General features: G+C 48.1%; 1 protein-coding gene across 8 annotated transcripts in view; it reads right to left on the reverse strand.

Moving 5' to 3' along the window:
• Window positions 1-27532, reverse strand: part of LOC138745937 (F-actin-monooxygenase MICAL2-like) — a 156923-nt gene that overhangs the window by 15719 nt on the left and 113672 nt on the right. For all 8 annotated transcript variants that reach the window (XM_069903490.1, XM_069903491.1, XM_069903496.1 and 5 more), the window contains 8 exons: window positions 23127-23269; window positions 19819-19893; window positions 16964-17061; window positions 14033-15302; window positions 11220-11305; window positions 9964-10050; window positions 7981-8074; window positions 427-526 (listed from right to left, as the gene is read on the reverse strand). In XM_069903490.1, coding sequence (XP_069759591.1) covers window positions 427-526; window positions 7981-8074; window positions 9964-10050; window positions 11220-11305; window positions 14033-15302; window positions 16964-17061; window positions 19819-19893; window positions 23127-23269 — 1953 coding nt within the window. The remainder of the gene's footprint in view (window positions 1-426; window positions 527-7980; window positions 8075-9963; window positions 10051-11219; window positions 11306-14032; window positions 15303-16963; window positions 17062-19818; window positions 19894-23126; window positions 23270-27532) is intronic.

A 27532-nucleotide genomic window follows, 5' to 3' on the forward strand; every position in this document is an offset into this window, starting at 1 on the left:
ACTGATCACCTACCCGGTCTGTGCACCTTATGGTTTTATAAACCTCTAGAAGTTCAGCCCTGAGTCTACTTTCCTCCAGATAAAGCAGACCCAGCTGATCCAAACCAAGCAAACTGCCAGGATGTGTGGGAGGGGAGGAATGGTCATCATTTCAGGACTCTATATCAGGATTGCTTTTGTTTTTTTTTTGCTCGTGATTCCACCCTCTCCCTGAAATGCAAACCCGCCACATCCTGTCAATCCATGGAGTTGTAAAACTTTGTGGTTGTGACAGGTGCTACAGAAAGGCAAACATTTTCCTTATTGATCAAATTTCAATTTTTCAGACAACACAGCTCGGCCCATGAAATCTCTGCCAGCCGTCAAGATAATCCCGTCTTCTCGTTATCCCACATTCTTTATTGAAGCATCAAGTGAGGTACTCACAATATCATCAGCTCAGCTTCGTAACAGACCAGCACGTTCTTCTCCATCACCAACCGGAACCACTTCTGCATCAACTGCGGTTCCTCCTTCGAGTCAAGCTCTGAGCATTCAAACAAAGATCGGGTTAGTGGACAGGACACAATGTACTAGAGGAACTCGGCAGATTGGGCATCATCCAGGCCATCTGGTTGTAGAGTGCCAAGACAGACTACAAGATGTTGTTCCTCCAACTTACGTGTGACCTTAACCTGCCAGCACAGGAGGCCGCGAGCAGACATGTCGGTGTGGTGATGGGGTGTGGCCACTAGGAGGCCCTTGCTGCGGCAGTGGACAGTTGAAGGTGCTTCACTTGGGAGGGCAATTTAGGGCCCCGAATGGTGGGAAGGATGGAGATGGAGGGGTAAGTGTAGTGTTCCCTGTGCTGGTGGGGGTACATACCGACGGAGGAAGAATTGGTGGGAAGGGGTGAGTGGACGGAGGGAGAGAAGAGGGGGAGGGAGAGGGGAAGAAGAGGGGGAGAGGAGGGAGAGGGAAAGAGGAGAGAAAATGGGAGGGAGGGAAAGGAGGGGAGCGGAAGATGTGCCTTGTGATGGGATCATGTTGTAGGTGGTGCAAATTGTGGAGGGGGTGTGGTTAATTTTCTTTCTCAAAATGAACAGTTAGCCTGTTCATTAAACAGAGCATTTACATTTATATTTAAATTTGGCGCACGTTTCCTCCACAAAGCAAGTCCAGCCTGCCTCTACAATGACAGATATTTTCAATAACATTCTCTTTGGGTGTAGCACACAGCGGCTGCATGCCAGATTGGTAATTTTACATTTTTGATTGTGCGGTGTGTTCCCTGATAAAACTGCTACCTCACAACTCCAGAAAGCCAGGTTAAATCCCAACATTGGGGACTGCCTATGTGGAGTATGCATGTTATCTCCGTGATTGAATGTGTTTCCCCGGGGGGTGGGGGGGGGTCTCCGATTTCCTCCCACGTACCAAAGATATGTGGGTCAGTGAGTTAATTTGCCATTATAGGTTGCTCCAATGAGTGATAGAATCTTTGGGTGGGGGGGGTGGAGAATGATGCGCATGTGAGAGAATGAGATAGACCAGATTTGATGAGGTAAAATGGAACATAGAACATTGCAGCACCCTTCAGCCCGCAATATTGTGCTGTCCTACATAAAATCTGATTTTTCCCTATCTCCTAACTATAACCCAATGGTTCTCAACCTTTTTCTTTCCACTCACATACCACTTTAAGTAATCCCTATGTCATTAGTGCTCTGTGATTAGTAAGGGATTGCTTAAGGTGGGATGTGGGTGAAAAGAAAAAGTTTGAAAACCACTGTTTTAATCATACCTCATTGACTCGATATGTGCATGGTTTCAGAACTCCAAAGGAAATGGGCCAATGACAATTTTTCTCAATCAAAATATTTCAGTAACAATTGGGTCTAGAGCAGTGATTCTCAACCTGTCCTTCCCACCCACACACCACCTTAAACAATCCCTTACTAATCACAGAGCACCGATGGCATAGGGATTACTTAAAGTGGGATATGAGTGGAAAGAAAAAGGTTGAGAACCACCGGGGTAGACAAAATTAAAGAATTTCATGTATGTTACATTCTAAATGTAATATTACGTGACAATAATGGAACCTTTACCTTTAGAACTATAGAACATTACAGCACAGAAACAGGCCATGCAGCCCTTCTATCCTGTGCTGAAATATTATAACCTGCACCCAGACCATATCCCTCCATACCCCTCCCATTCTGTCCCAATTTTTCTTAAAAATCAAAATTATTTCAGATTTAAATGACCTCATGGTTTTGAACTCAATTCCCCGACTAATGAAGGCCAACACACCATCAACTTGCACGGCAACCTTGAGGGATCTAGACCTGGACCTCCAGAACTTACTGTTCCTCCACAGTGTTAAGAATCCTGCCATTAGACACGTGGATGGGCGATTGGTGGCAGGGACAGACCCAAGGAGTGAATGGCGGCCTGTTTCCATGCTGCCTGAAGATACTTACAGACACTCTTGCACCCAGAAACTCACTATTTTAAAAAAAAGCATTTGAAAATAAAATGTTTTTCCAAATGACAAGCAACAAAATGGCATGATTACAATTTGATGTGAAATTGGTTTAGTGTCTTTTTGTGCTGTGATTTGTAGTTTAGGAAGATGTAGTCCAGCCCTACGGGTTTAGGTATGTTGTCTCGGAGTGTAGTGTGTGCCGAGTTTGGATTGTGCAATGAATCTCCTACCCCCTCCCCAGGGAAATATCAGGAACCTACAATTAATGGTGCTGATGGGATCATTTCTTTGCCTCCCAGCACTTCCATTCAGCTGCTTTTGTTCAGATAATGCTGCTAAACACGAGGATGAATTGAAAATTGGACAAGAAAAACAGTTATGCTCTTGCTTAACAAACAGAGATGTCTGTGCGCTGGAAAGGTGAAGGAAGCAGGACAGTCCCTGACGGCACTGTCACTGGAGTACGAGCTGATCGAAGAGTGCGGCTGAGAGGGGATGAGAATAAGATGTTTCTAGTCGTGGGAAAGTCTAGGAGCAGAGGGCCAGGCCTCAGAATAAAATGATCAGTAAAGGGTGTCAAAGGTGACGGGAAGAAGGCAGGCGAAAGGAAAATACATCAGCCATGATTCTAATGGCGGAGCAGACGCGATGGGCTGAATAGGCTAATTCTGCTCTTGCGCCTTAGAATCTTGTGTACACATCTTCCAGAACATTCCGGTGTGTTTGATGCTCATGTGGGAAAGCCAGGAGAAGTCCATGGAAGCAAAGACAGCTTGGGGGAACTGCTCTTGTGAAGAAGGATGCTCCCCTTGCTCCAGTCTCCCTGCTTTGATTGTATCTGCTCTTTTCATCATGTTATACTTTTCTATAAGATCCCTCCTCAGCGTGCGGATGAGGATATTGCATTTGGTGCTCGTTACCGGCCAATAGCTCTCCCTGCAGGGAATAGCATCTCTAAACTTTTTTAAAAATCTCTTTACAACCTCATGGAAAAATACAAATTAAAATTTAAAAAGAGGATGTTTCTGATTAATCAACAGCAATACCAAACTGTTCTCTGACCAATGAAAACACTAAGCATTTCAATGAGGAATCACATTCAATGCAGAGCTTGCAGCATTCCCTAAAATCACCACTGACCTGAATAACAGCCGTCAAAACACAGAGAAATGCTGGAGGAACTCAGCCGGTCTTGCATTGTCCGTAAAGGTATTTAACCATCCTCTTGGGTCTGAGCCCTTCTCCAAAGGTACAAATAAAAATGCAGAGTGATAGAGAAAGGGCTCAGGCCCAAAAAGCGCCTGTAATACATCCTCTGGACACTTTGAGATTGGCCGGTTTCCTCCAGCAACTTTCTGTGTTTTGACGGCTGTTATTCAGGTCAGTGATGATTTTCAAGTATGCTGCAAGCCGTGCATTGAATGTGATTCCTCATTGAAATGTTAAGTGTCTGCAGACTTTCGTGTTTTGCTTGGTAAAACCAGACACGACTTTCAACCCTCTGATCAGACCCAAGAGGCTCCTGAGGCCATAATATTATCGCTCTGTAGATTGTATCTAATGCAGAGAGGCTGTGGTGTTCAGACAGATCGAGGCGTCACAAAATGTTAGCTGGCAGGGTCCAAAAGTTAGTAAAGAAGACAAATGACCTTCCTTATGAAGGGGTTGGATTTCTCACTGTATCTGGGTGCACAAAGCCACAAGCAACTCCGTTCATTTAAAGAATCAGGAGTTTTGGTTACGGTGGCCAGGGCATTGGTGAGGCCACACCTGGAGTACTGCATATTGATCCCCTTCTCTGAAAGAGCATTGGGAATTGTTCCAAGGAGATCTGCCAGAGTTATCAGGGTGAGAGGGATATCCCATCAAGAGAGGTGAGATGGGTTGGCCTGTCAAACGAGGGGCTCCACAGGGCAAACTCTCCAGTGGGAGTGTCACAAACAAGGGGACAAAGAGACAAAAGAAGGGGCCATTTACAACCAAGGGGTAGAAATTTCATCTCTCAGGCCAAGGGTAGGGGAGGCCAGAGGTGGAGAGAGATAAATAGAATGAGGGGTTAAGTGTCATTGGGAACTGTGCAGAGGATGAGTTGAGGCCAATTATCACATTGAATGACAGGGCAGGTTTGAGGAGCAATGGCTTCCTCCTTGTGTTAACCTTCTGAGGCAGTAGATCAACCAGCCATCCCCTGTCTCTATTGACTATCAGTCCATAAGATGTAGCTCCAGAATTAGACCATTTTGCCCATCGATTCTGCTCCACCTTTTAAATCATAGCTGATGTTTTTTTTCTCTAAAAAAATACCTCAGGCTCATCCCACTGCCAGCTGTCTGTCAAGGTAAAATCACAAGTATGTCGCCCTTCATCAGCCAGTACTGAGTACAGAAGTTGCGAAGTCATATTGCAATTGTATAAGATGTTGGTGAGGCCCCATTTGGAGCGTTTTGCCCAGTGTTAGTCACCGCGCTGCAGGAAAGATGTCGTCAGGCTGGAGAGGGAGCAAAGAGGATTTACGAGGATGTTGCCAAGACTGAACTACAGGGAGAGGATGAGCAGGTTGGGGCTTTATTCCTTGGAGTGCAGGAAGATGAGGGGCAATCTCACAGAGAGGAATAGATCAGGAGAACACAGAGAGTCCTTTGCCTAGAGCAGAGAAATCAGTAACCAGAGGACATGGGCTTAAGGTGAGCGGGAAGACATTTAACAGGAACCTGAGGTTAACTTTTTCCCATCAGGGGTGGTGGGTGGTGGGTATATGCCAGAGGACCTGGTTGAGACAGGGACTACTGCACGTTTAAGAAGGACATCCGCTTCGAACAGAGATGCAGAGGAATGAATCTCCAGATCTCATTGTTTGCTGAAGATTCCATACATCATTACACACAAACAGCCCCTTCAGCCCATCTAGTCTGCACTGATCTATTATTCTGCCTAGTCCCATTTACCAAGAGCCTAACCATTCATTTAAATGTCAAAATTGAGCCTGCATTTACCACTTCAGCTGGCAGCACGTTCCACACTCCCACCATGAAGAAGTTCCCCATACCATCTCACCTTTCACCCTTGACCCATGTCCTCTCGTTCTAGTCTTACCTTTGTTCCATCCTCTGCGCTTCCTGTGCTGCTCAACACCTTCAGTGACACCATCCTCGAGAAGGGGCCCTGCCCCGAAACATTAATTGGCCATCTCTCTCTCTGTGGATGCTGCCTGACCTTTCATTCTCTCACCATTTGCTTACTACAGTATCTTGGTCTGGTGTGGGGACACCAATACCCCCGAGCACAAAGCCCTGCAAAAGGTAGTGAATGTAGCCCAGAAAATCACAGGCAAAACCCTCCCTACCATCGAGAATATCTACAGGGAACCCTGCCTTTGGAGAGCTGCATCAAGGATCCACACCACCCAGCACAGGCTCTGTTCTCGCTGCTGCCATCAGGAAAGAGGTATCGATGCCCCAAGACTCACACCACCAGGTTCAGAAACAGCTGCTCCCCCTCCACCATCAGACTCCTCACCAAAAAACTCAATCAAGGACTTATTTAAGGACTGTTACTTGTGCACTTTATTGATTTTTCCTCTGAATTGCACAATCAGTTTATTTACATTTATTTATGTGGATGATGTGTACAGTTTTTTTTTGCACTACCAATAAATGGCCATTCTGCCTTGCCCACAGGAAAAGGAATCTCAAGGTTGTTATGTATGTACTCTGACAATAAATCTGAAAAAATCTGACTATCCCCAGTACCATCCCTTGCTCCCCCTCCAGTTAGAGTCAGACAACACATATAGAAATTCTTGGGCCCATTCGTGTCCATGCTGACCCATTGACATCAATCCCATTTCAAACCACTACCCCAAGATTCTACCTCTACCTGAACAACATACAGCAGCCAATTCACCTCTGCCAGTAATGTAGTGTACACTATTGTATTTGATATATGTTATATGCCCATGTCGCTGAAGCAAATAGGAATTTTGTGGCATCTATATATCGTACTCATGTATATGACAATAAGCTCTCATTGACAACTGCATGTCTTTGGAACTTGGGAGGGAGGGGGGAGAAATCTGGGACACCTGGAGGAAAGCCCCACAGACACAAGGAGAAACACCATGCAGACGGAACCGTGGGTTGGGACTGAACCCAGTGTTGTCCACTCCTCCCTGCAATTTGACCAGAATCGTTGGCAGCTTCCAGCTGCAGTTAACTCCACAGAAGGTAAGAGCTCGTAACTCACTGATTGATGCTGTAACTGAAGTGTTATCACATTCCAAGTAATATTGTGGTATTTAGAGAAAATTCTATCTTAGACTTTGAGATTCTCTATTGCTGGGTAATTGTCTGAGAAATGATATTACAAGATTTAACATTTAAAGAGTTGAAAGCTATGTTAAATGACCTTGATAGAAAGAAGTTACTTTTATGGTATGTCACTGTTGTAATTTCACCTTTTAACTGTTAACCCTGAATCTTTAAGTAGTCATGGCAACCTGTAAAAAGCCTTGGTGACAATGGAGCTATGAAGGCAAAATGTAAAGAGAACTTTTGGCATTTTTGCCTTCATAAATCAAAGTATCAAGTACAGGAGTTGGGATGTTATGGTAAAGTTGTACAAGATTTTGGTGAGGCCAAATTTGGAGCATTGTATGTAGTTTTGTTCACCTAACTACAGGAACAATATCAATAAGATAGAGTATAGAGAAGATTTACTAGAATGTTGCCCAGACTTCAGGCATTGAGTTAAAGGGAAAGATTAAACAGGTTAGGACTTTATTCCCTGCAGTGTACAGTGTATGAGGGGAGATTGACAGAGGTATTTAAAATTATGAGGGGGATGCACAGAGTAAATGTCGATAGGCTTTTTCTACTAAAGGTAGGTGAGATTGGGGAGGGGGTGTGAGATGGGGCAGAGAGGGGAGGAGTGGGAGTCAGGGGCAAGGAGGGGAGGGGGAGTGAGGGGGAGGGAGGGGAGGGGTTGGGAGTGAGGGGGCGGGGAGGGGTTGGGAGTGAGGGGGCAGGGAGGGGAGGCAATGTGTCAGAGGTGGGAGTGTCAGTCAGGGGCAGGGAGGGGATGGGAGTCAGGGGCAGTGAGGGGAGGGGGTGTGAGTGAGGGGCATGGATGGGAGTGAGGGGAGTGGGTGGGAGTGAGGGGCAGTGAGGGAATGGGATGGGCACAGCCTGCTCTTGTAGCCACGTTGTCTTGCAGGCTACAATTTCTGGAAATGAACAGAAAAATCTGCAGATGCTGGAAATCTGAAATAAAAACAGAAATGCTGGGAACTCTCAGCAGTTGGGGCAGCTTCTGTGGAAGGAGTAGAATCACCAACCCTCTAAAAACATACCAGGGAGTTGTAGGTTAAATTGGGTATTTGGGCTCATGGGCCAAAAGAGCCCGTTACCATGCTGAATATCTAAACCCTCAACCTCAACACATAGATTGGATCCTCTAACCCAACCTAACAATGGTGGCACATCCCAAGGATGAATGCAGCCAGTGGTACACACCTGACTCTCCCCGAAGCACTTTCTCCATCAACACTCCACGTTCCTCCAACACCCGCTGCTTCTCCTCCACCTCCTGCAGCTGACGCTGAATAATCTGCCAGAGAAACAAAAGGTGACTGTACTTCCTTGTCTGATTGTGAGGAGACAGTGAACCTCCCACCATCGGTGGGAAACACCATCCCTGTACAGAATCAGAAACTGGAGGAAAATGACATTAGTATGACAAAGTTATTGGAGAGATTAATGGGAGTGAAAGGGGATAAATCCCCAGGTCCAGATAACCTGCAGTGTGGGGTTTGAAGGAGGTGGTGATTGAGATGGTGAATGAATGGTGGTCTGCATCCAGAACTCCAGAGATCCCAGCACACAGTGAGGAACAGAACACATGAGATCCCACGGTTTAAGAAAGGAAAACAATATGGACTAGTCAGCCTGACATTAATGGACAAGAATGTTCCCTTCCATCTTGGTTAGAGCAATGCTGTCACAGCGCCAATGACCCGAGTTTGAATCTGGCGCTGTTCGTAAGGGGTTTGTACATTCTCCCCGTGACTGCGTGGGTTTCTTCTCACATTCCAAAGATGTACGGGGTTAGGAGTTTAATTGGTCACATGGGTATAATTGGGCAGCGCAGGTTCATGGGCCGGAAGGATGTACTGGATTTGGATGCAGTGCAGAGGAAGTTCACCAGATTGATTCCAGAGATGAGGAGAGATTGAGTCGTCTGGGACTGTTCTCACTGGAATGTAGAAGAATGAGAAGGGACCTGATAGAAACATGTACAATTCTGAAAGGCATAAATATGATAGAGATAGGAAAGTTGTTTCCATTGGTGGGGGAGACTAGAACTAGGGGACATTGCCTCAGGATTCAGGGTATAGTTTTAGGATGGAAATGAACGTCATGTTCAGCGCAGACACGAGGGCTGAAGGGCCTTTTCCACATTCTATGAAATTTAACCACCGTCATAAGTTGACCAGAGTAAGATCCCATGAAAATTATCAAATAAACGTGGACTGACGATGCTGGTTTTCCCAGAGGGTGGGGAATCTGTGCAATTCACTGCCCATTGAAGCAGTGGAGGTGACCTCCATAAATATATTTAAGACAAGGTTGGATAGATTTCTACATAGTCAGAGAATTAAGGGATATGGAGAAACGGCAGGTAGGTGGAGCCCATCATCAGATCAGCCATGATCACACAGTGAATGGCGGAGCAGTGGCGACAGGCCGGATGGCCAACTCCTGGTCCTGTTACTTATATTCTATAAGGTGTAAAAGGTGGTGGGGGGTGGGGGAAGAGGGAGGAAGGTGTAAGGGGATGAACAGAGGCTAACAGGTAAGAGGTCACATGTGGATACAGGTGGGAGGGTAGAAGAGAACAAAAGCTTTTCTCTTTGGAGTGAAAAAGAAGGAGAGGTGACTTCATAGAGATCTGCAAGATGATGAGAGGCATGGATAGAGTTGTCAGCCATGGCAGGAGTGGCAAACACCTTAGGACATCTGTAGAAAGTGAAGGAGGGAAATTTAGGGGAGACATTAGGGGTAAGTTGTTTTTGTTTATGCAGAGAGAGTGGGTGCCTGGAATGCCTTGCCAGGGGTGGTGGTGGAGGCTGGAACATTAGGGGCATTTAAAAGACTCTTTGACAGGCACATGGATGGAAGGAAAATGGAGGGTTATGGGTATGAGGTAGGGAAGGTTTACATTGTTGAGTAGGTTTATCTAGGCTGCCAAAAGGGCCTATTCTGAGCTGTAACTCTCTATGTCCTGTGTTCGGGGAGAGGGAAACTCTCTGAAGGAAGAGAAAAGGAGAGGGGAGGTGGAGGAAAGGAGACCAATAGGGGACTTAGTGGAAGGGGTTACCGGAAACTGGAGAAGTCATTGTTAATTCGACATGGTTGCAGAGCTCCCAGATGGGATATTAGGTGTTGTTCCTCTAATTTGTGTGTAGCATGGGATTGGGTGCGGAATTGAAACTCTACCTGTGCTCTGTGGAGTCTCTTCAGTTCCTCTTGCTTCACCTTCTGAAGGGCAATGTTCTTCAGTTTCCTCTTCCTTCGGCCACCTTCCTGAAAGAAGAGGAACTCATAAAAATGGACGGCTCAAACTAGAGAAGCGTGGGGCCAAGGTTTGCCCAGCCTTGGATGGTCTCAGAAGGTGTTAGGACATTCTGAGAGGTGCTATATCAATGCAAATTCCACATCTTTACCGTTGAAGTCAGAATCTTAGCCCCAGGGTAAAAGTGTTACACATGAAGGATGTGCATTTAAGGTGAGGGAAGTATGAGGGAGATGTGAGGGGCAATTTTTTTTTTTTGCACAGAGAGTGGGGAGTACCAGGGGCACCAGAGGTAAGGGGGAAATAGATACGGTAATGGTGTTGTAGAGGCTTCTTGTCAGACACCTGGATATGCAAGGAATGCAAGCAGCAGTGTTTAAGTTGGACGTCATGTTCAGCGCAGACACGAGGGCTGAAGGGCCTTTTCCACATTCTATGAAGTTTAACCACCGTCATAAGTTGACCAGAGTAAGATCCCATGAAAATTATCAAATAAACGTGGACTGACGATGCTGGTTGTGGGTTAATCATTTGAACCTCAGTTACCAGGGGACAGTTTAACTTTACATTTACACCAGTAAAACATAAAGGTCTGCAGGGACCGTGATTGAAGTAAAGACAATGCTGGAGAAACTCAGCAAGTCTAGATGAAAGGGCTCATGCCTAAAATGCTTGGTTACGATTCTTTATCTTTGCTACATAAAGGTTCCATTATTGTCACACTGAGATTTAAAATGTAACATTTAGAATGTAACATACATGAAATTGTTCCCCTCACAGAAATGAAGCCCCAGCAGACTCGCGGCCCCTGGTTTACAAGACCAGTGCTCTAACCACTGACCTGCTGAGTTCCTCCAGCATTGTGGGGTGTGTGTGACTGTGTGTGTGCATATGTTTGTAATTGAGTTGCGTACGTGTTCATGTATGCATGGGTACATGTGCGTGCATGTTCGCGCGCGTGTGTGTGTGTGTGTGTGTGTGTGTGTGTGTGTGTGTGTGTGCGCGCGCGCATTTCCGTGTACACATGTGCAAGAGAGAAAGCGAGAGAGAGAGAGGGAGAGAGAGAGAACAAGAACTTGAACTGCTATATTGACCCAACAACAAAATAATGCAGATGCTGGATGTCAGAAATAAAGAGGAAAAGCTAGTCCATGGAGGACATCAGGCCGAGAGATCTCACCTCCTCCTTATCTTCAGATGGGTCATCCAAGGAGGATTCGGATTCATCTTCACGGGTCTGGGAGACCACCAGCTGACCATCAAATCCTGCAAGGGAGGAAGGGATTCTGAGACCACACAGCATCTGATCAGCTTCCCTCCTGCTGCTCTGAGCAGCCTCCAGACAATAACAACTTGCATTTATATGGCATTTTTAACATTGGGAAAAATCTCTAACTGCATTGCAGGAACATGCAGAGAAAGTCTGTCCCTAACCCCCAAGTCTAAACAGGGCAAGTGAGTCAGAGAACATTTTGTTATATGAATCTTAGAGAGGGACAGAGAAAGGGAGGGAGAGAGAGAGAGAAAGAGGAGAGAGGGAGAAAGGGAGAGAGAGCGAGAGAAAGGGAGAGTGAGAAAGGGGAGGGAGAGCGAGAAAAATGAGGGAGAAAAAAGGGAGGGAAGGGAGAAAGAGAGAAAAGAAGGAATAGGAGCATCTCATCCATGCAGTAAACTCAGAACTGATCGTTTATCTCTGAACAACCAACCCTGTGCCTCTTGTCAACAACATCAGCCATGAGCTCTGTGCCTAAGATGGTGCTGTCTATGCTTGGCAGTGGACCACGAGGGGTTGTGGGCTCTGGGGGAACAGCAGAGTGGGAACCCAACCCCCCCCCCCCACTCTACCCCTAAAGGAGAAATTTGGGAAACAACCCTCCCTCACACCCATAACCCTCTACTTTTCTTAGATCATAAACATTTAGGAACGGCACGGTTAGCACACCTTTATAGAGCCAGCAAAGGGGACCAGATTTTGAATCACTGCTGTCTGTACGTTCTCCCGTGTCTCTGTGGGTTTTTCCCGAGGGCTCCAATTTCCTCCCACCATTCAAAACGTACCGGGGGCTGTTAATGAATTTGGTGGCACGGGTTCAAGTGTTCAGGAAGAATTACCAGTAGTTTGTTGAGAAGATCTGTATTGGTCAGCACATCGTCGTGGGCCAAAATGGCCTGTTACCTTCTTAACCAACTACTGGTAATCCTTCCTGAACTTATCCCCATAATCCTCTGTTTTCCCTTATTCAATCCAATTCAGTGACGGCGATGGGATTGAACCTCGCTCTTGAATTTTATTTCTTTTGAATTTATGGAGGAAACAAATGTAGCAAGAGATGTAAAATGATCTTCACCCAGCCGAATGAAGATTTCTTGCCATATAGTTCGACTGGTGTACTTTATGGATACATAAAACCCCAAGTAATATTTCATTAAAACCTGCAAGGTCTGAGCAGGCTCTGCAGTGACATGCACTCATCTGTCTGTTAAATCATGTTGTTTCAAATTAAATAGCCTTTGGCATTGTGGCATCTGGAGAGCACATTCACACTGCGGACATCTGCTGGTTGGAAAACATTTGGCGTCATCCTGTCTAGTGAGATTTAAAAATAAACACTTCAAAGGGCTAATTGAAAGCCGTTGTACTGTGATGAAATATTAATAACTTGCTAACATACAACACAAATTAGCAACTTGTGTTCATATTGTGCTGAGCCTGGTTACATTAGACATTCTACACAGGATTGTAGGCAGGACACAAGCCAATACTAATCCATCTCTGCACGGTGTTGCTCGACGTGAAGAGTAAGCCCTGAGGGAAGGTGAGAGGAGGATACAGCAGGTAATGCTGCTGCCTTGCAGCTCCAGTGACCTGGGTTCAATCCCAACTCCGGCACCATCTATGTGGATTTGGGACGTTCTCCCTATGACCATGAGGTGGGTAGGTTCCCGAATAGCCAGGCTATCGGAGGGCTGGAAGTGAGGCCAAGTGGGAGAATGATTAAATGTTGGGACAGGCTCGATGGGCTTAGCAGTGTATTACTGCTTCTATGTCCTATGGTTCCACCACCCCCCCCCCCCCCACCCCCCAGAGCTCTGGCCTTCTCCCACCTCTCAGAGAAACATGCAGGTCAGTGGGTTACAGGGAAATGGGGGTGGAGGGAAATAAAATTGGAAGGATTACTCTGAGCTAGCTGAGATGGAGGGTTGAACGGCCCTCTTCTCCATCAATATGTTCATAATGAAGATGGTCAATTCCATTACAGAAAGAGTAGGATCGTCAGGAGAGATGAGGCTGAGGTTTGGCACAATTTTGATGGTGTGGAATCAGAACTTAGTCCTACTAGCGGGGAGAGAAGAATAGGGGACAAAAATTCCAATTGGGCGAAATGTCTTTTTCTAGGGTAGGATAACAGGAAGCTGTGAAAACAGACAGGGAGAGAGGTTCAGAGATGGTCTGGGAATCTGGGATGGGAAATAGTGGAAACAATCAGACCAGGCAGCAGGCCGTGGACAGACCATCGATGCTTTTCAGGAGTCATCTCTCTCTCTCTCTCTCCCTCCCTCTGTCATTCTTTCTCTCTACCACTCCCTCTCTTCCCCACCTCTATTTATACCCTATCTCTCTCTCCTTCTGTCCCCCTCTCCTCTCTCTCTCCCTTCCCTTCATACCCTCTCTCTCCCTCTTTTCCTCGCTCTTTCTCTCCACTCACTCATTCTCCCCTATCTCTTCCTCTCCTCTCTGCCCTTATCCCCAACTTTCTCCCCTTTTCCCTCCTTCTCTTTATATCTCTCCCCTCCCCCTCTCCACTGCCTGACCTTTCGAGTATTTCCAGCATTAGCTGCTTTGCCTCAGATTCCATCATCTGCAGACCTTCAAGATTCATCCATCCACAGGAACCCAAACCCCTCGGTTCTGATACTTCCCCCAACCTCCTGCCCTTTGGAAGATATTCAGACTGAACAGGTCCAAAGATTTGACAAGAGGTGTACTTGTACCTGGGAGGATGTTAAGTTGGCTAGCAGCTTGGAGTGTCGACATCCTTGTTGAGGTGAATGGCCTGGGCATTGTCCTTCTCTTCCTTTTGAAGCTGGTTATCAGCCTCCAGATATCACCCTTGGGTGTCCTGTCCCGGGTGTCATCAGTGGCAGGGATTGGGTTCTTACTGGTTCCGTGATTGGGGTTTCCCATCGTCACTGAGGAAATCAAACCTTTGTTCTTCCGGCTGTGGTCATTCACCCAGCCTTTCTTTAACCAGATGCTCCTCCCGGAACATCGCTCATCTCCCCTCTCCATCTCCCCGGTGTTGGATTGCTGTTGGTCATCACCACTGTTTCTGCCAGAGCCATCAGCTGAGGTGCAGGGCAGCAAGAAGCCGGCCAAATCTCCCTGGTGTGGTGGTGAGGTGGCTCCGATGTCCTGCCTTAGAGTGCTAGTTTGTGATCTCACAGGGCGCGGCCAGTGATCCTCCCTCAGGGGTACATTTGGGGCTGAGGTGTAGACGGGAGACAACCCATGGAAGGAACTAATTGAGAAGGTTCTGGGCCATTTTGTCTTCACCCTCCTGCCCTGACCCTGTTCTACTGCATGCGACAACGTGGACCTCCTGCTCTCAAGGAGTGACTTCCTGAATGCGTTCACCAAGAAACTCAGGGGCGATTTGGGAGATTCCAGGCTGGGGCTTTTGGTGTGAGTGTGTTCTATCGGAGGCAGATCTGAGGGACAGCATTCATCCAAATTCATTGAAATGGTTGTTTGGATTGAGGCCGGGACCCTGGTCTCAGCTGCCTTTCCATCATTCTGAACATTCTTCTCTGCTTCTGTAGATCCGTGACTTGTGGCTGCGGCAATTCCACCCAGTGGGTTGGACGGAGGTGTGGGAGAATGGATGGACCTCCCTACCCCACTCTCTCCACCTCTAGTCGCCAAGCTTGTTTGACCCACCCCTTTTTCTGAAGGGTCCCGAAGTTCCGGCAGAGGACCATCGGTGAGCTTCTCCGTGAGTTTGGCATGGTAGTGTGAATCCACCGGATGGCCCTCTCTAGCCTCTGCTGGGCCCCTGCTGCTCCAGGAGGACAACTTGTGGATGGTCCTGGGGCTCTGGCACACAGGAGGTAGCTGCATTCTCCTGGTGAATCGTTGGGGTCTCACACTAGTGCCAGGTTGAGGTGGGGCAGCAGTGGAAGCAGCCTCTAGAACAGCAGCAGTTCCTTGTTGCCGTGGAGACCGGGTCGGTAATGAGTGACCCCTCGTAAGATTTGGCCGGAGCTGAAACCAAAACAGTTCCAATCAGGATGGGTGCAACACCGGCAGTCACTGGAAGCTGGAGCAAACCCAGTGTGACCTCCACTACCTGAATCTCAGTGTAAACAAGATGAAGGAGATGATTGTGGACTTCAGGAGTACCAGGGTAACCCTCCAGTACACATTCAGAGCTTGGTAGTGGGGAGAGTGGAGAGCAATATGTCCCTTGGAGTTCACTTAACTAGTGACCTATTGTGGACACACAACATCTCCTCACTTATCAGGAAGGTGCAACAGCGAATGCACTTCCTGAGAAGACTGAAGTGGGCAAGGCTACGGGCCACCATCATGTCAACCTTCTTCAGGAGCTCATCGAGAGCATCCTGGCCGGCTGTATCACTGTGCAGGATGGTTGCTGCAGAGAAATGGATCAGAGGCCAGTCTACAGGACCATAAGAAAGGTGGAGACGATCACTGGGGTCTCCCTTTCCCCCCCCCCCACCACTTAAACAATCTACTGGGATCCTTATCTGAAGAGGGCGCACAATGTCATTGAGGACCCCTTCCACCCTGCACACATCTTCCTGTTGGGGAAGAGTTACAGGAGGATCAGAGCCAGCACCACCTGGCTGATGAACAGCTTCTTCCCACGGGCAGTAAGAATGTTGAATGATCATAGCAACTACTTGCACGTACCACCTGAATCTTTACTATTTATTGAACAATATTTATTTTTTTTTAGGTATGTACAGATGTACTGCAGATGTATGCATGTTATGTCAGGTTGTGTGTCTGCAGTTTCGTTGGGTTGCATTTGAGCAATCGTATGAGAAATAAACTTGGCATCAGTGAGACCGGATTCAGAGTGGGTGACCGCTTCACAGAGCACCTGGCTTTGTCAGTGGATCAGACGAACTCCAAGCAGCCAAGCGGGGTATCATCAGACTGGTAAAGGACAGCAGGGTGATCATTCCCCCCGCCCCCAAAGAAGGAGAACCTGGAAAGTGGGAGACCATGGCAGCTGACCGGAGAAGGGCTCAGCGAGAGCTGAAGGACCCACATTAGGTCACGGGGCTGCCAGAGTCCGGCTCATGGGTACCAGGGACCCGTGAGGGTACCGTTGGTGAGTAGGGCTTCCGAACGCCTCGGGCAATGAAGGCTTCCTGATTGGAGTGAAACACGAAAGTCTGCAGACACCGTTCTCCCTCCCTTCCCCACCCCTCGGTCTCCTTTCCTCTCTACTCCCTTCCCTCTCCATTCACAGAGCCGTCCTCCCTCCCCCTGTTCGGTGGTGTGCCCTCCCTCCCTTATCCATTTCCTGCCTGTGGGACCGTGCCCCCTGCCCCTCCCCCACCATTTTGTTTGGGCAACATTGGGTTTTAACTTCCAGATCGCATCAGGGGTTGGGAGCCAGGATCTCAGGGTCACCACTGGAACAGACAGGAGGTCGTGTGGCTGCAGAGGCTGTGGGGGCACAGGAGGTGAATCCACGGACACTTGGTTTCGGTGGAGGGACTCTCTCCTGCTTCTCTCATTGTGGGGTGCACAGGAAAACATTGACAAATTTGTGTTTCATGTACCCGACAACGAAGGATGCCGTGTCGGTGGCTGGGAGATTTCCTGCAGTCAACACTGGCTGAAGGGATGAATCACCCCCATACCCCAAGCCCCCCATGGAGACCTACCTGAGCTCCAGGATCCTGGTCAACAGATGAGGCCGGGACATCTACATTTCCCTCCTTCACCGGCCCCTCCATCTTGTTACCCAGCAGCACCGGCAGCTCTTGAATAGAAACACAGGTCAGCCCCAAGGCCGGAGTGACCACAAGGTCAGACAGCTGATGTACCCCATCCTGCCTCAGGTGAACACCACCCCAGCGACACCATCCAAACTCCTCTTCTTGCAGTTCCAGCTTCCCTCAGGATCCGACCACCCACCAGGACTGGGGATCTGTCACATGGACCACCATTCCCAGCAGGTTCTCCTGCACTGTCCTGACCTGGAAACCCTCCTTCATCAGGATTGGGTCTGATCCTGGAGCCCTTCCCCAACCACACTGTGGGAGTAACTTCATTCTAAGATCCCTCCTCTCTCCCTACACCCCACCCCACCCCACCCTCCCAAACTTACCCTTCACCCACCTCTCCAACCCTCCCTCTCCCCTCCCCCCTTCCCTCTCCCCACCCCTCCTTTGTTCTTCCACCCCTCCCCCTCCTCCCTGCCTTGTCGTCACCCTCTCCCACCTCCACCACCCATTCCCTCACCCCCTCCCCCTCAAGAACAATTAGGAGTGGGCAATCACTGCTGGGCACAATCAAAAAATGAGCCACCATTTCCTGGAAGCATCATCATGTGCCCTCTGCTCCCATTGGCCACGCAAGTTCCCTTCCCACCGCTCCCTGTCAATGGGAAAGTATCAAACATCTTCATGATGGATGATTGGATGATTCAGAACATTACTTCCCTCATGAATGGAAAGTGCCCAACATCATATGGTCTCTCAATTATTTTAAGGCTGCGGATCTTGCATCAATTAGTTTTCCAGGACTACCTGGGAGAACTGCAACCTTCCACCTCTCCCAGTAGCTCTGAGTCTAGTGCTGTAACCAAGGTTAATGGATCATGAAAATCTGCAGACCCCGTGGTTGAAGTAAAAATGCTGGAGAAACTCAGCAGGTCAAACAGTGTCCTTTATGTAGCAAAGGTAAAGATACAGAACTGACGTTTCCTGCTTGAGCCCTTCTCCAAGGTATGGAAAAATGTCGGCAGGCTTCAGAGCCAAAGATTGGCGGTGGGGGGGGGGGGGAAGGAGTGGCCACAAAGGCAGGAGGAGAGAGGTGAAGAAGGGAGGGAGGGGACAGCAGCGATCAAGGGGAGGAGGGATGGCTGGGTGGGTTGGGTGCCTTTTCTTTCCCCTCCCCCTTTCCAGTTTTTACAGTTCTCCCTTCCCCCTCTACCCACCCAGCCATCCCTCCTCCCCTTAATCACTGCTGTCCCCTCCCTCCCTCTCCACCTCTCACCTCCTGCTTTTGTGCCCCTTCCCCCACACTTTGGCTCGGATGCCTGCCAACATTTTTCCATATCTTGATGAAGGGCTAAAGCCAGAAACGTTGGTTGCATTTTGACCTTTGCTTAAGGAAGCAGCCCCTATCCTCAAAGCCCCCTTACCACCCAAGCTATGCCCTCTTCACTCTTGCTACCATCAGAGAAAAGATACAGGAGCCTGAGGATGAGCACTCAGTGGCACAAGGACAGCTTCTTCCCCACTGCCAACAGATTCCTGAATAATCAATGAACCGCAGACACTGTCTGACTTTCTGTGCACTATTATTTTTATTTATTTATAGTAATGTTGTAAGATGGTTATAATATGAATATTTGCTCTATGATTGCTGCTCCATAAACACTGAATTTCATGACTTGTTCATGACAATAAATCCTGATTCTGACTGTTTGACCAGCTGAGTTTCTCCAGCATTTTGTGTTTTTACTTTGAACCAAGGTTGCCTGGGCAATCAGCACTGCTAACCAACAGGTTGGCAACAATTGTAGTAAAATAATCTGCTAGCATGTTGGCATTTATAATCAGAAACTAGTTGATCTGTAATTAAATCATCATTTGCCCCAAAGAAAGAGGCCTGTTGCCCCATGGTCTTGCAATGCCCCCTGGAGGGGATTGGAAGCACAGCAAGGAGAGTTTGCTGGCTCCTTCCTGACAATTCTGATCTGAACCAGAATTTATTGTCATGAGCATGTCACGGAATTCCTTGTTTTGCAGGAGCACCACAGGTGCAAATGAAGAGGGTGGCACAGTTAACACAACGGCGTTACAGTGGGTTTGAATCCTGTCCTGTTCAGCCCGTGTTTCCGTGGGTTTCCTCCGGGGGCTTCGGTTTCCTTCCACCCTCCAAAACGGACAGAGATTATATGTTAATTGGGCTCTTGGGCCAGAAGTGCCTGTTACATTGCTGCAATCTAAATTTTAAAATGTAGCATTTAAATATTTAAAGAGAAAGTGAGATCGTGTCTGTGGTTCATTGTCCGTTCAGAAATCTGATGGCGGAAGGGAAGAAGCTGTTTTTGTGCCGTTGGGTGTTTGTCTTCGGGCTCCTGCACCTCCTTCCTGATGGAAGCCGTGAGAAGAGAGCATGGCCTGGGTGATGGAGGACCTTGAGAATAGAGGCTGCTTCCTTAAGACACCGCCTCTGATAGATGATTTACACCTAATTAATATTGCACATCTTTTAAATGAAGAGCACAAAATTCCAGGTGAAGACTCACCATTTCCATATAAAGCCTCAACATCACATCCTTGCTCCTATATTCTATTCCTCTTGATACCCTTGACCACTGGCTACCTCGACCTGTGAATACCCAGCTTGGCCAGGCCCAGCAACTGCCCTACAAGGTGATATTCCAAATACCCAACCATGAAAGATGCCCCTCCCACAATGTGACCACCTGCCTCCCCCAAACCCCCCCGGGAATGGTGAGAGTAAACTGCGTGAGTGGGTGAACAAGGTAAATACCTGTACTTACTTCTGCGGATTTTCTCCCTCCATCTCTCCTGCCTTTCCTTGGCTGGGGCATTGAGGCTGAGAGCTCGAGACAGGGCTGCAGAATAGAGATACAAAGCAGAAAATATCAATGAATGGTTAAAGTAAGTGTTTGACTGGTTCTCTTTTTCTGTTGTTGTGGGAATGTCAGGCCTCAATGACATGGATCTGCCAGCAGGTGGTAATAGACTTCACCAAATTGTACAGACATGGGGAGTGTGGGCTGGAAGGGGAAGGGAGATGGGAATCAGAGAGGAGAGAGAGAGAGATTGGGGTGAGAGAAAGAGAGAGGGAGATTGGGGATGAGAGAGAAGGGGAGAGAGAGAGAGAGAGAAATTAGAGATGAGAGAGCTAGAGTTAGAGTCAGAAGCCACTTTCAGGTGCTTGGACACAGATAATGCGCCAGCAGACGCGGCTGGAGGAGTGCAGCTGGGAAGTTCAGGTGGCCATGGTGAAGACGCCTTTCTGTCATCTGAACGTGCCAGCTGAAGGAGAGCCACGTCTGAGAGAATGCCGGCTCCTGTAGACTATGGCCGTAGTCCCACTGCTGCTTTCAGGTGCAACGGGGGAATCTCGGAGCCGGAGATTATACCTACAGGAGGAGGGTTAGGTAAGTGCTCCTTCTGGCCGGGTTCTCCACCTTCAGGTGGCCTCCTGACAGCTGCATAGGGGTAGAGTAGGTGGCTTTACATCAGGGTATTCTGGCCACCTGAAAGCGGCGAGAGCGAGGAGAGAGAGAGAGAGAGAGAGAGAGAGAGAGAGAGAGAGAGAGATGGATTCCCAGAAAACAATTGCAGCCCAGGGCCTTTATCAAGATTCAATTTTCTACATTATAATTACATTCCCCTCCAAATCATTGTTATAGATCATAAATACTAAATATTACTTTAATTTAATTTTTAATTTCAATTATTTTAACAAAATTTGAAATACAGCATGGTAACAGTTCCTTCTGGCTCACCTCACCCAAATACACCCACATGGCCAATGAACCTACAACCACCGTATGTTTTGAAGGGTAGGAGGAAACCGGAGCAAACCCACGCAGACACGGGAAGAACATACAAACTCCTTGGAGACAGCATGATTCAAACCCGGGCCACTGACCTCTTCGACAACCGTGCCAGCCAAATTCTCTGCCATTCTTTGCTTCCCACTGTAATTCTTATGTGAGGGACCCAGATTTTTTTCTCCTCTCTGAGATAACCCCTCAATCTCATGCACTCTCTCCTGTACTCTCTTTCTCTCACTGTTCTCTCTCTCCCTCCCCTCCCTCCCTTTTTTAAAGAGGCTATTTCACTCCCTGTGTTTTGTCCCCACTGAACTTCATCAGTCCCTTGGTCAATTTCATAAACGTCCCACCTTCAGACTTCCTGACTTGCTACAACAACTTTATCCATTATTCCATCAGCTGACGTCATCTTCAACTGTGCGTGCCACATCTGGGCAACCTTCCTTGCTGTTTTCTGTGATGCTAATCAAAAATAAAAGTAATCTGATTGAGACTGCTGTGTTTGGTCATCCTGTCTCCACCCTGTCGGAGGTATTCCCTTTAATCTGTGCTTTCCTTTGGAAACTTGAGTGCCAGGAACCCAGAAGGCTGCAGATAATGGCAAACCAAGCCAAGCCCAATGCGAGTATCTGATGAAGACATCTATGCGAGGCCCTGCCTCAAGTCGATATTTTGGAAGGGCTCATGTAGGTCGAATCTATACTGAATGGTGGGGATGTGGGAAGTGTTGTAGAGCAGAGGGATAAAGGAGTACAGGTACATCGATCCTTGACAGTGGTGTCACAGGTAGATAGGGTAGTCAAAAAGGCTTTCTGCACATTGGCCTTCATCAGAGCATCAAGTACAGAAGTTGGGAGGCCATGAGGCAGTTGTATACGACGTTGGTGAGGCCCTACTTGGAGTGTTGTGCTCAGTGTTGGTCACCGCGCTGCAGGAAAGATGTCGTCAAGCTGGAAGGGGAGCAGAGAGGATTTACAAGGATGTTGCCTAGACTCGGGGGGCCTGGGCTACGGCGAGAGGTTGTCTGGGCTGGCACTTTAATTCCTTGGAGTGGAGGAGGATGAGGGATCTCTCAGAGGTGTACAGAACCATGAGGGAAATAGATCGGGAGATCTATTAAGTAAGGGAATCAGGAACCAGATGACATGAGTTTAAGGTGGTGGGGGTGGAAGAGAGCTTTAACAGAAACCTGAGGGAGACACTGTTTCACAGAGAATATGAAGGGTGTATGGAACGGGCTGCCAGAGGAGGGGGTTGAGGCAGAAACTATTGCAATGTTTAAGAAAGATTTGAATGGAATCATGAATTTTTTTTAATGTAAACTTAACAGCATGGAAACAGACCCTTCCAGCTCATGAACTGTGCCATCCAAATACGCCAAGTAACCTCAAACTGTACGCTTTTTGGAGGACTGGAAGAAATCGGAGCACCCGGAGGAAACCCACGCAGACATGGGGAGACCGTTCAAACTCATTACAGACAGCACCGGATTCGAACCCAGGTCACTGACAAGACAAAAGTGTTGCAGTAACCACTGCACTAACCATGCTGCCTGGATAGGATGGGTTTAGAGGGATATAGGGCAAATTCAGGCAGGTGGGACTAGCGTGGACAGGACATTTTGGTCAGTCCAGGCCTGCTTCCACGCTGTGCATCTCAATGACCTTAGTCAGTCTGGTCACAAGCTCTTCTCACTGCTCCCTTCAGGCAGAAGGTACAGAAGTCTGAAGACCAGCACCTACAGGGTTCAGTTTTAATCCAACAGCTATCAGGCTCTTGGACTTCCCCGAACTACTGTAACCCCAACCCTAACCTGCTCCGGAACCACAACTTTCTTACTTGAACAACTCAAGTATTTGTTTAGCTACCCTTTTTAAAAAATATTTATCATCTCCCTCTCTTGGCACATTGTGATAAGTTGGTTTATACTATTGTACTTGTCCTATCTTACAGACCTGTGTGGCTGCAGCAAGAATGTTGGTGCATCTGTACATTGTACTCATGTATATGACAAGAAACTCACCAAGCTCTCCCCACTCTAACACCTCACTTTGCTTGTTTCTTTCTCTCCCAGTTCCGACAACTTGTCTGGACATGAAACGTGAAGTGTACCCCTCTCCACAGATGCTGCCTGACCTGCTGAGTGTTTCAGCTTTTACTAACTGCCTGTAAATGAGGTATTTATTCTTTAAATGGGACAATGCAAGGGTGGCTTTACACGTCTCAGTTTTGCTGTTATCCTGAGAGATCCCGACCCTCGGCTTACCAGGTTATTTTACCTTGCTGGGCCTTGGAGGTTACATTGTGTTGACCAGACTTCGTTCCCGCTTTCCTCTGGGGCATGGTGGTTCTCCGGCCCCATGTCCCAGGGCCAGGGCTTGAGGTGAAGTCGGAGATTGCAGGTTCTGACTCCGTTTCAGAGCTGCTCCAGAGAAAACAGAAGAAGAGATGTTTGGGAATCGTGGTGAATGGGAGCGGTGGAAACCCATGGTTCTTGGAAGGGGACTGAGCAATCCTTCCCTAGAATAAAGATTGAAAGCTCTAGAAACACTCAGAAAGTCAGGCAGCATCCATGGGGGGAGAAACTGAGCCATCATCTCAGGTCTGACACAAGTGACACCCGTTCACTCTTCCTGAATGTTGCCAACACGCCCTCCTTATTGCCAATCAACACAGCGCACCTCAGGGATGCATACTTAGCCCACTGCTCTTCTCACTCTACAACCCATGCCTGAGTGGCTGGGCACAATTCAAATGTTGTTTACAAATTTGTCAATGACACCAGGGTCATCAGCAGAATCACAGGGAGATAGATCAGCAAGTTGAGTGGTCTCACGCCAACATCCTTGCACTCAACATTAGCAAAACCAAGGAGCTGATTGTGGACTTCAGGAAGGGGAAACCAGGAAAATGAACCAGTCCTCATCAAGGGGTTAGCAGTGGAAATGGTAAAGAAGTTCAAATCCTTGGGTGTCAACATCTCTGATGATCTATCCTGGGGGCTTCATGCCAATGCAATCGTGAAGGCAGCTCGCCAGCAGCTATCCTTCAATGAGGAATTTGAAGAGATTTGGTATGACACCGAAGACTCAAATGTTTCTACAGGTGAATGGCATTCTGGCTGGTTGCATCACTATCTGGTACAGAGGTGCCAATGTACAGGACAGGTAAAAAACTCCAGGGAGTTGTGAACTCGGCCAGCACCATCTTGGCAATCACTCTTTCGAAGACATCTACATGAAAGCATCCTCTATCCTCAAGGACCCTCACCTTCCAGGCCATGCCCACTTCTCACTGCTACCATCGGGAAGACAAACACCCAATGGTACAAAAACAGCTTCTTCCCCTCCTCCATCAGATTTCTAAATGAGACACGGTCTCACTTTCTCCTATTTCCTGACATGATTATTTATTTCTTTAAATGTAATTTATAGCAATGTTTGCGCATTTGATGCTGCTGCAAAGCAACAAATTTCATCACACGTTCATGACAATAAATTCTGATTCTTACATCAAACATAGAACAGGAATCTTCAGCCTACGATGTGTGTCCAACCATGGTGCCAACTTAAACTTGGCCTGCCTGTCTGGTCTGCTTGATATTGCCCCATTCCCTGTCTGTTCCACTCCCTTGAACCCCTGTATCTAGTATTTGTAATTTCTCCCCTTCAATAAAGCCTCTAACTACCCCACCCCCCTCCACCCCAATGCCTTTCATCATTTGATCATCGATCAGGCCTCTCCTCAGCCTCTGAGACTCCAGAGGACACCACCCAATTTTGTCCAATCTCTCCTGATCACAAACATTTCCCAATGTAGGCAAGATCCTCTGCACCTTTCCCCACATCCTTCCTGTGATGAGTGACCAGAGGTGCACACAATAATCCACATGTGGTCGAACCAAAGGTTTACACAGCTGCAACATGACTTCCCGACCATTGTACTCACTGATCCATCAAAGGAGGCAGGTATGACGTACACCTTCTCCATTGCGCTGACACTTGCTGGAAGCTCAGAATCTATTGTCATGAACACTTCACAAGAGTTGTTGTTTTGCAGCAAATATTGCTATAAATTACATTTTAAAATAAATAAATGAGTGCAAAAATAAATGAGGTCATGTCTGTGGTTCATTGTCTATTCAGAAATCTGATGGCGGAGGGGAAAATGCTGTTTTTGTGCTGTTGGGTGTTCATCTTCAGACTCCTGTACCTCCTTCCTGATGGTAGCAGTGAGAAGAGTTATGGCCTGGGTTGTGGGATCCTTGAGGACAGAGGCTGCTTCCTTAAGGTTCTGCCTCTTGTAGACATCCTCGATGGAGTGAAGGGTGATGCTCTGGATTTGCACCCCAAGATCCCCCTGTACCCTGAGGGTCCTGCCTCCCCCTTGTATTTGAACACCCCCCCCCCCCAAATTGCAACGCACACGTGTCCAGATTACACTCCACCTGCAATTTGTCTACCCATGTATGTAGCTGCTCTCCCTCGGGTAACGTGCCTTTAACACAGGAGAAGCTCTCAATTCATTTCACAGCAGCTCTGACCTCCAACATCTGGATTGACAGGAAACTGGACTGCGGGATGACCACGTCTGAGTCACATACCCCGCCCCATCAGGTTGTGTCTCCCTGTCCTCTGTGGTCAGGGAGTTGGAACAGTTGGCGCTGAGCTACGTCAGATCTGTTGAATCAATGGCTCCTTCACAGATGGAAGATATTTTATTCTGTTTTCTGACCTTTAATTTGTGGGAAAGCAGAAAAAGCAACCACAGTTTTTCAGTCTCCAATCCAGGCAACGTCCTGGCTCAGACACAAAATGTCAGTAATATATCTTTACCTCTATGGACGCTGTGAGATCGGCTGAGTTCCTCCAGCATTTCTGTGTGTTTACTACAGTCACAATGTCTGCAGACTTTCGTGTTTCACAACACTCTGGTGAATCTCTTCTGCACCCTCTCCAAAGTCTCCACCTCATTCCTGTGATGGGGACGACCAGAACAACACACAATGCTCCACGCATGGTCTCACTAGAGTTTGACACAGCTGCCACGTGGCTCCCTGACCAATATCCTCAGTGCCTGGGCACCTTCTTCAACCCCCATCCCCTGTGTGGTTGCTCTCAGGGAGATGTGCTCCTGCACCCCATATCCCTCCCTCAGTGCTGCTGAGGGCCTGCCATTCACTCAGCACTTTCCCTGTACAGCTATTAACCCAGAAATTACCTCGATTAAAATGATCACCTGCATCTCTCTCTCTCTCTCTCTCACCTTCTTCCTCCTTTACTACCTCCTTCCCTCTCTTCTTCACCACTCTCTCCTTTGTCTCTCTCTCTCTCCCCTTCATCTCGCTCTCTCCCCCCCCTCATCCCCTTCGCCTCTCTCTCTCTACCCCCCTCCCCTCATTACCCAGTTCCCATGACTGTGATTCTCAGCTGCCTGGCTCGAGACTTTGGAAGTTTGAATTTTGCATTTTAATTTCAACGATACAGCTTGGTTGAAGCCCCCTCCAGCCCACAAGTCCATAGTGCCCAATGACTCCCAAATTAACCTATACACCCTGTATGTTTTGAAGGGTGGGAAGAAACTGGAGTCCTTGGGGAGAACGTACAAACTCCTTAGAATCAGTGGTGGATTCCAACCCAGATCGCTGGCACTGTAACAGCATTGTGCTACCCATCACGCCTAAATTTCCCCATCTCACTCCCCCACTCCGCTGAGCTTCACCTCGATGGCCTACCCACCTCGGGGTTTATTTTCTAAAATACGAGGCTATCAGGGACTTCTCTCCACTGAACAACATCTCCCTACTACTGGTGGGAGAGCAGCACAAGAGGTCAAATGGTCTCAAGTAGTTCTACCGTGGGCCCACAGTGATATCACATGTGGATTTATCGCAGTTCAATGTCATACAACTTCACCCTGCCTCTCTCCCAAATCCCCTCAGCCCTCATCCACCACCTCTCCAAAATCCCACCCTGCACCCCTTCGAAATATCTGCAAATCACCACTAGACTCTACTCTGTCCTCAGCTCCCCTCCCTATCCCCCTTCCCTGCACCTCCCCATTCCCCTCCAAACCCCCTCTCCTCCCCATCCCCTCCTCTTCCCTCTCACCCCTCTCCCCTCTCCCCCCCTCCTCCCCTGCACCTTCCACTCCTCATCCCCTTTCAAACCTCCTCTCCTCCCCTTCCCTCTCCCCAAAATAGCTCCTTGTCCTCTTTCTTTTCCTTTCTACCTATCACTTTCCCCCACCCAGCTCCATCCTGTTCCTCACCTGGTTCTGCCTCTCGCCTGGCAGCCCCTTCCTCTCCCCTCTCTGCCCTGACCCCCTCCCCTCGACACCCCCGGTTCTGACGCAGTTTATCCACCTCCCCAGACTCTGTCTTACCCACAGAAAACCATTGGAGAACATAGAGCCTAAGGTGGCTACTCCGGGGGAGGGGAGGTAGGGGAGGCTGTGCCATGTCTAGTCTTTCATCAATAAGCGTCTGGTTCCAATCATCATTTCAGAGCATTGCTGTCAGCCACAGTCCTGGCTTGGATCTGTACGGCCAGACAAAAACCATGGAGAAACATTTCTCAACAACCGATTCACCGCCTCCCACATTAGGTGACTCATTCCCCCTGCAGCCAAGTTGGCCATGTGGCTTCCTGACAGCCTTTGGGGTTAGCCAAAAGTATCAGTGGGT

This window comes from Narcine bancroftii, chromosome 1, assembly GCF_036971445.1.
Source record: "Narcine bancroftii isolate sNarBan1 chromosome 1, sNarBan1.hap1, whole genome shotgun sequence".
In the NCBI taxonomy this organism is placed as follows: Eukaryota; Metazoa; Chordata; class Chondrichthyes; order Torpediniformes; family Narcinidae; genus Narcine; species Narcine bancroftii.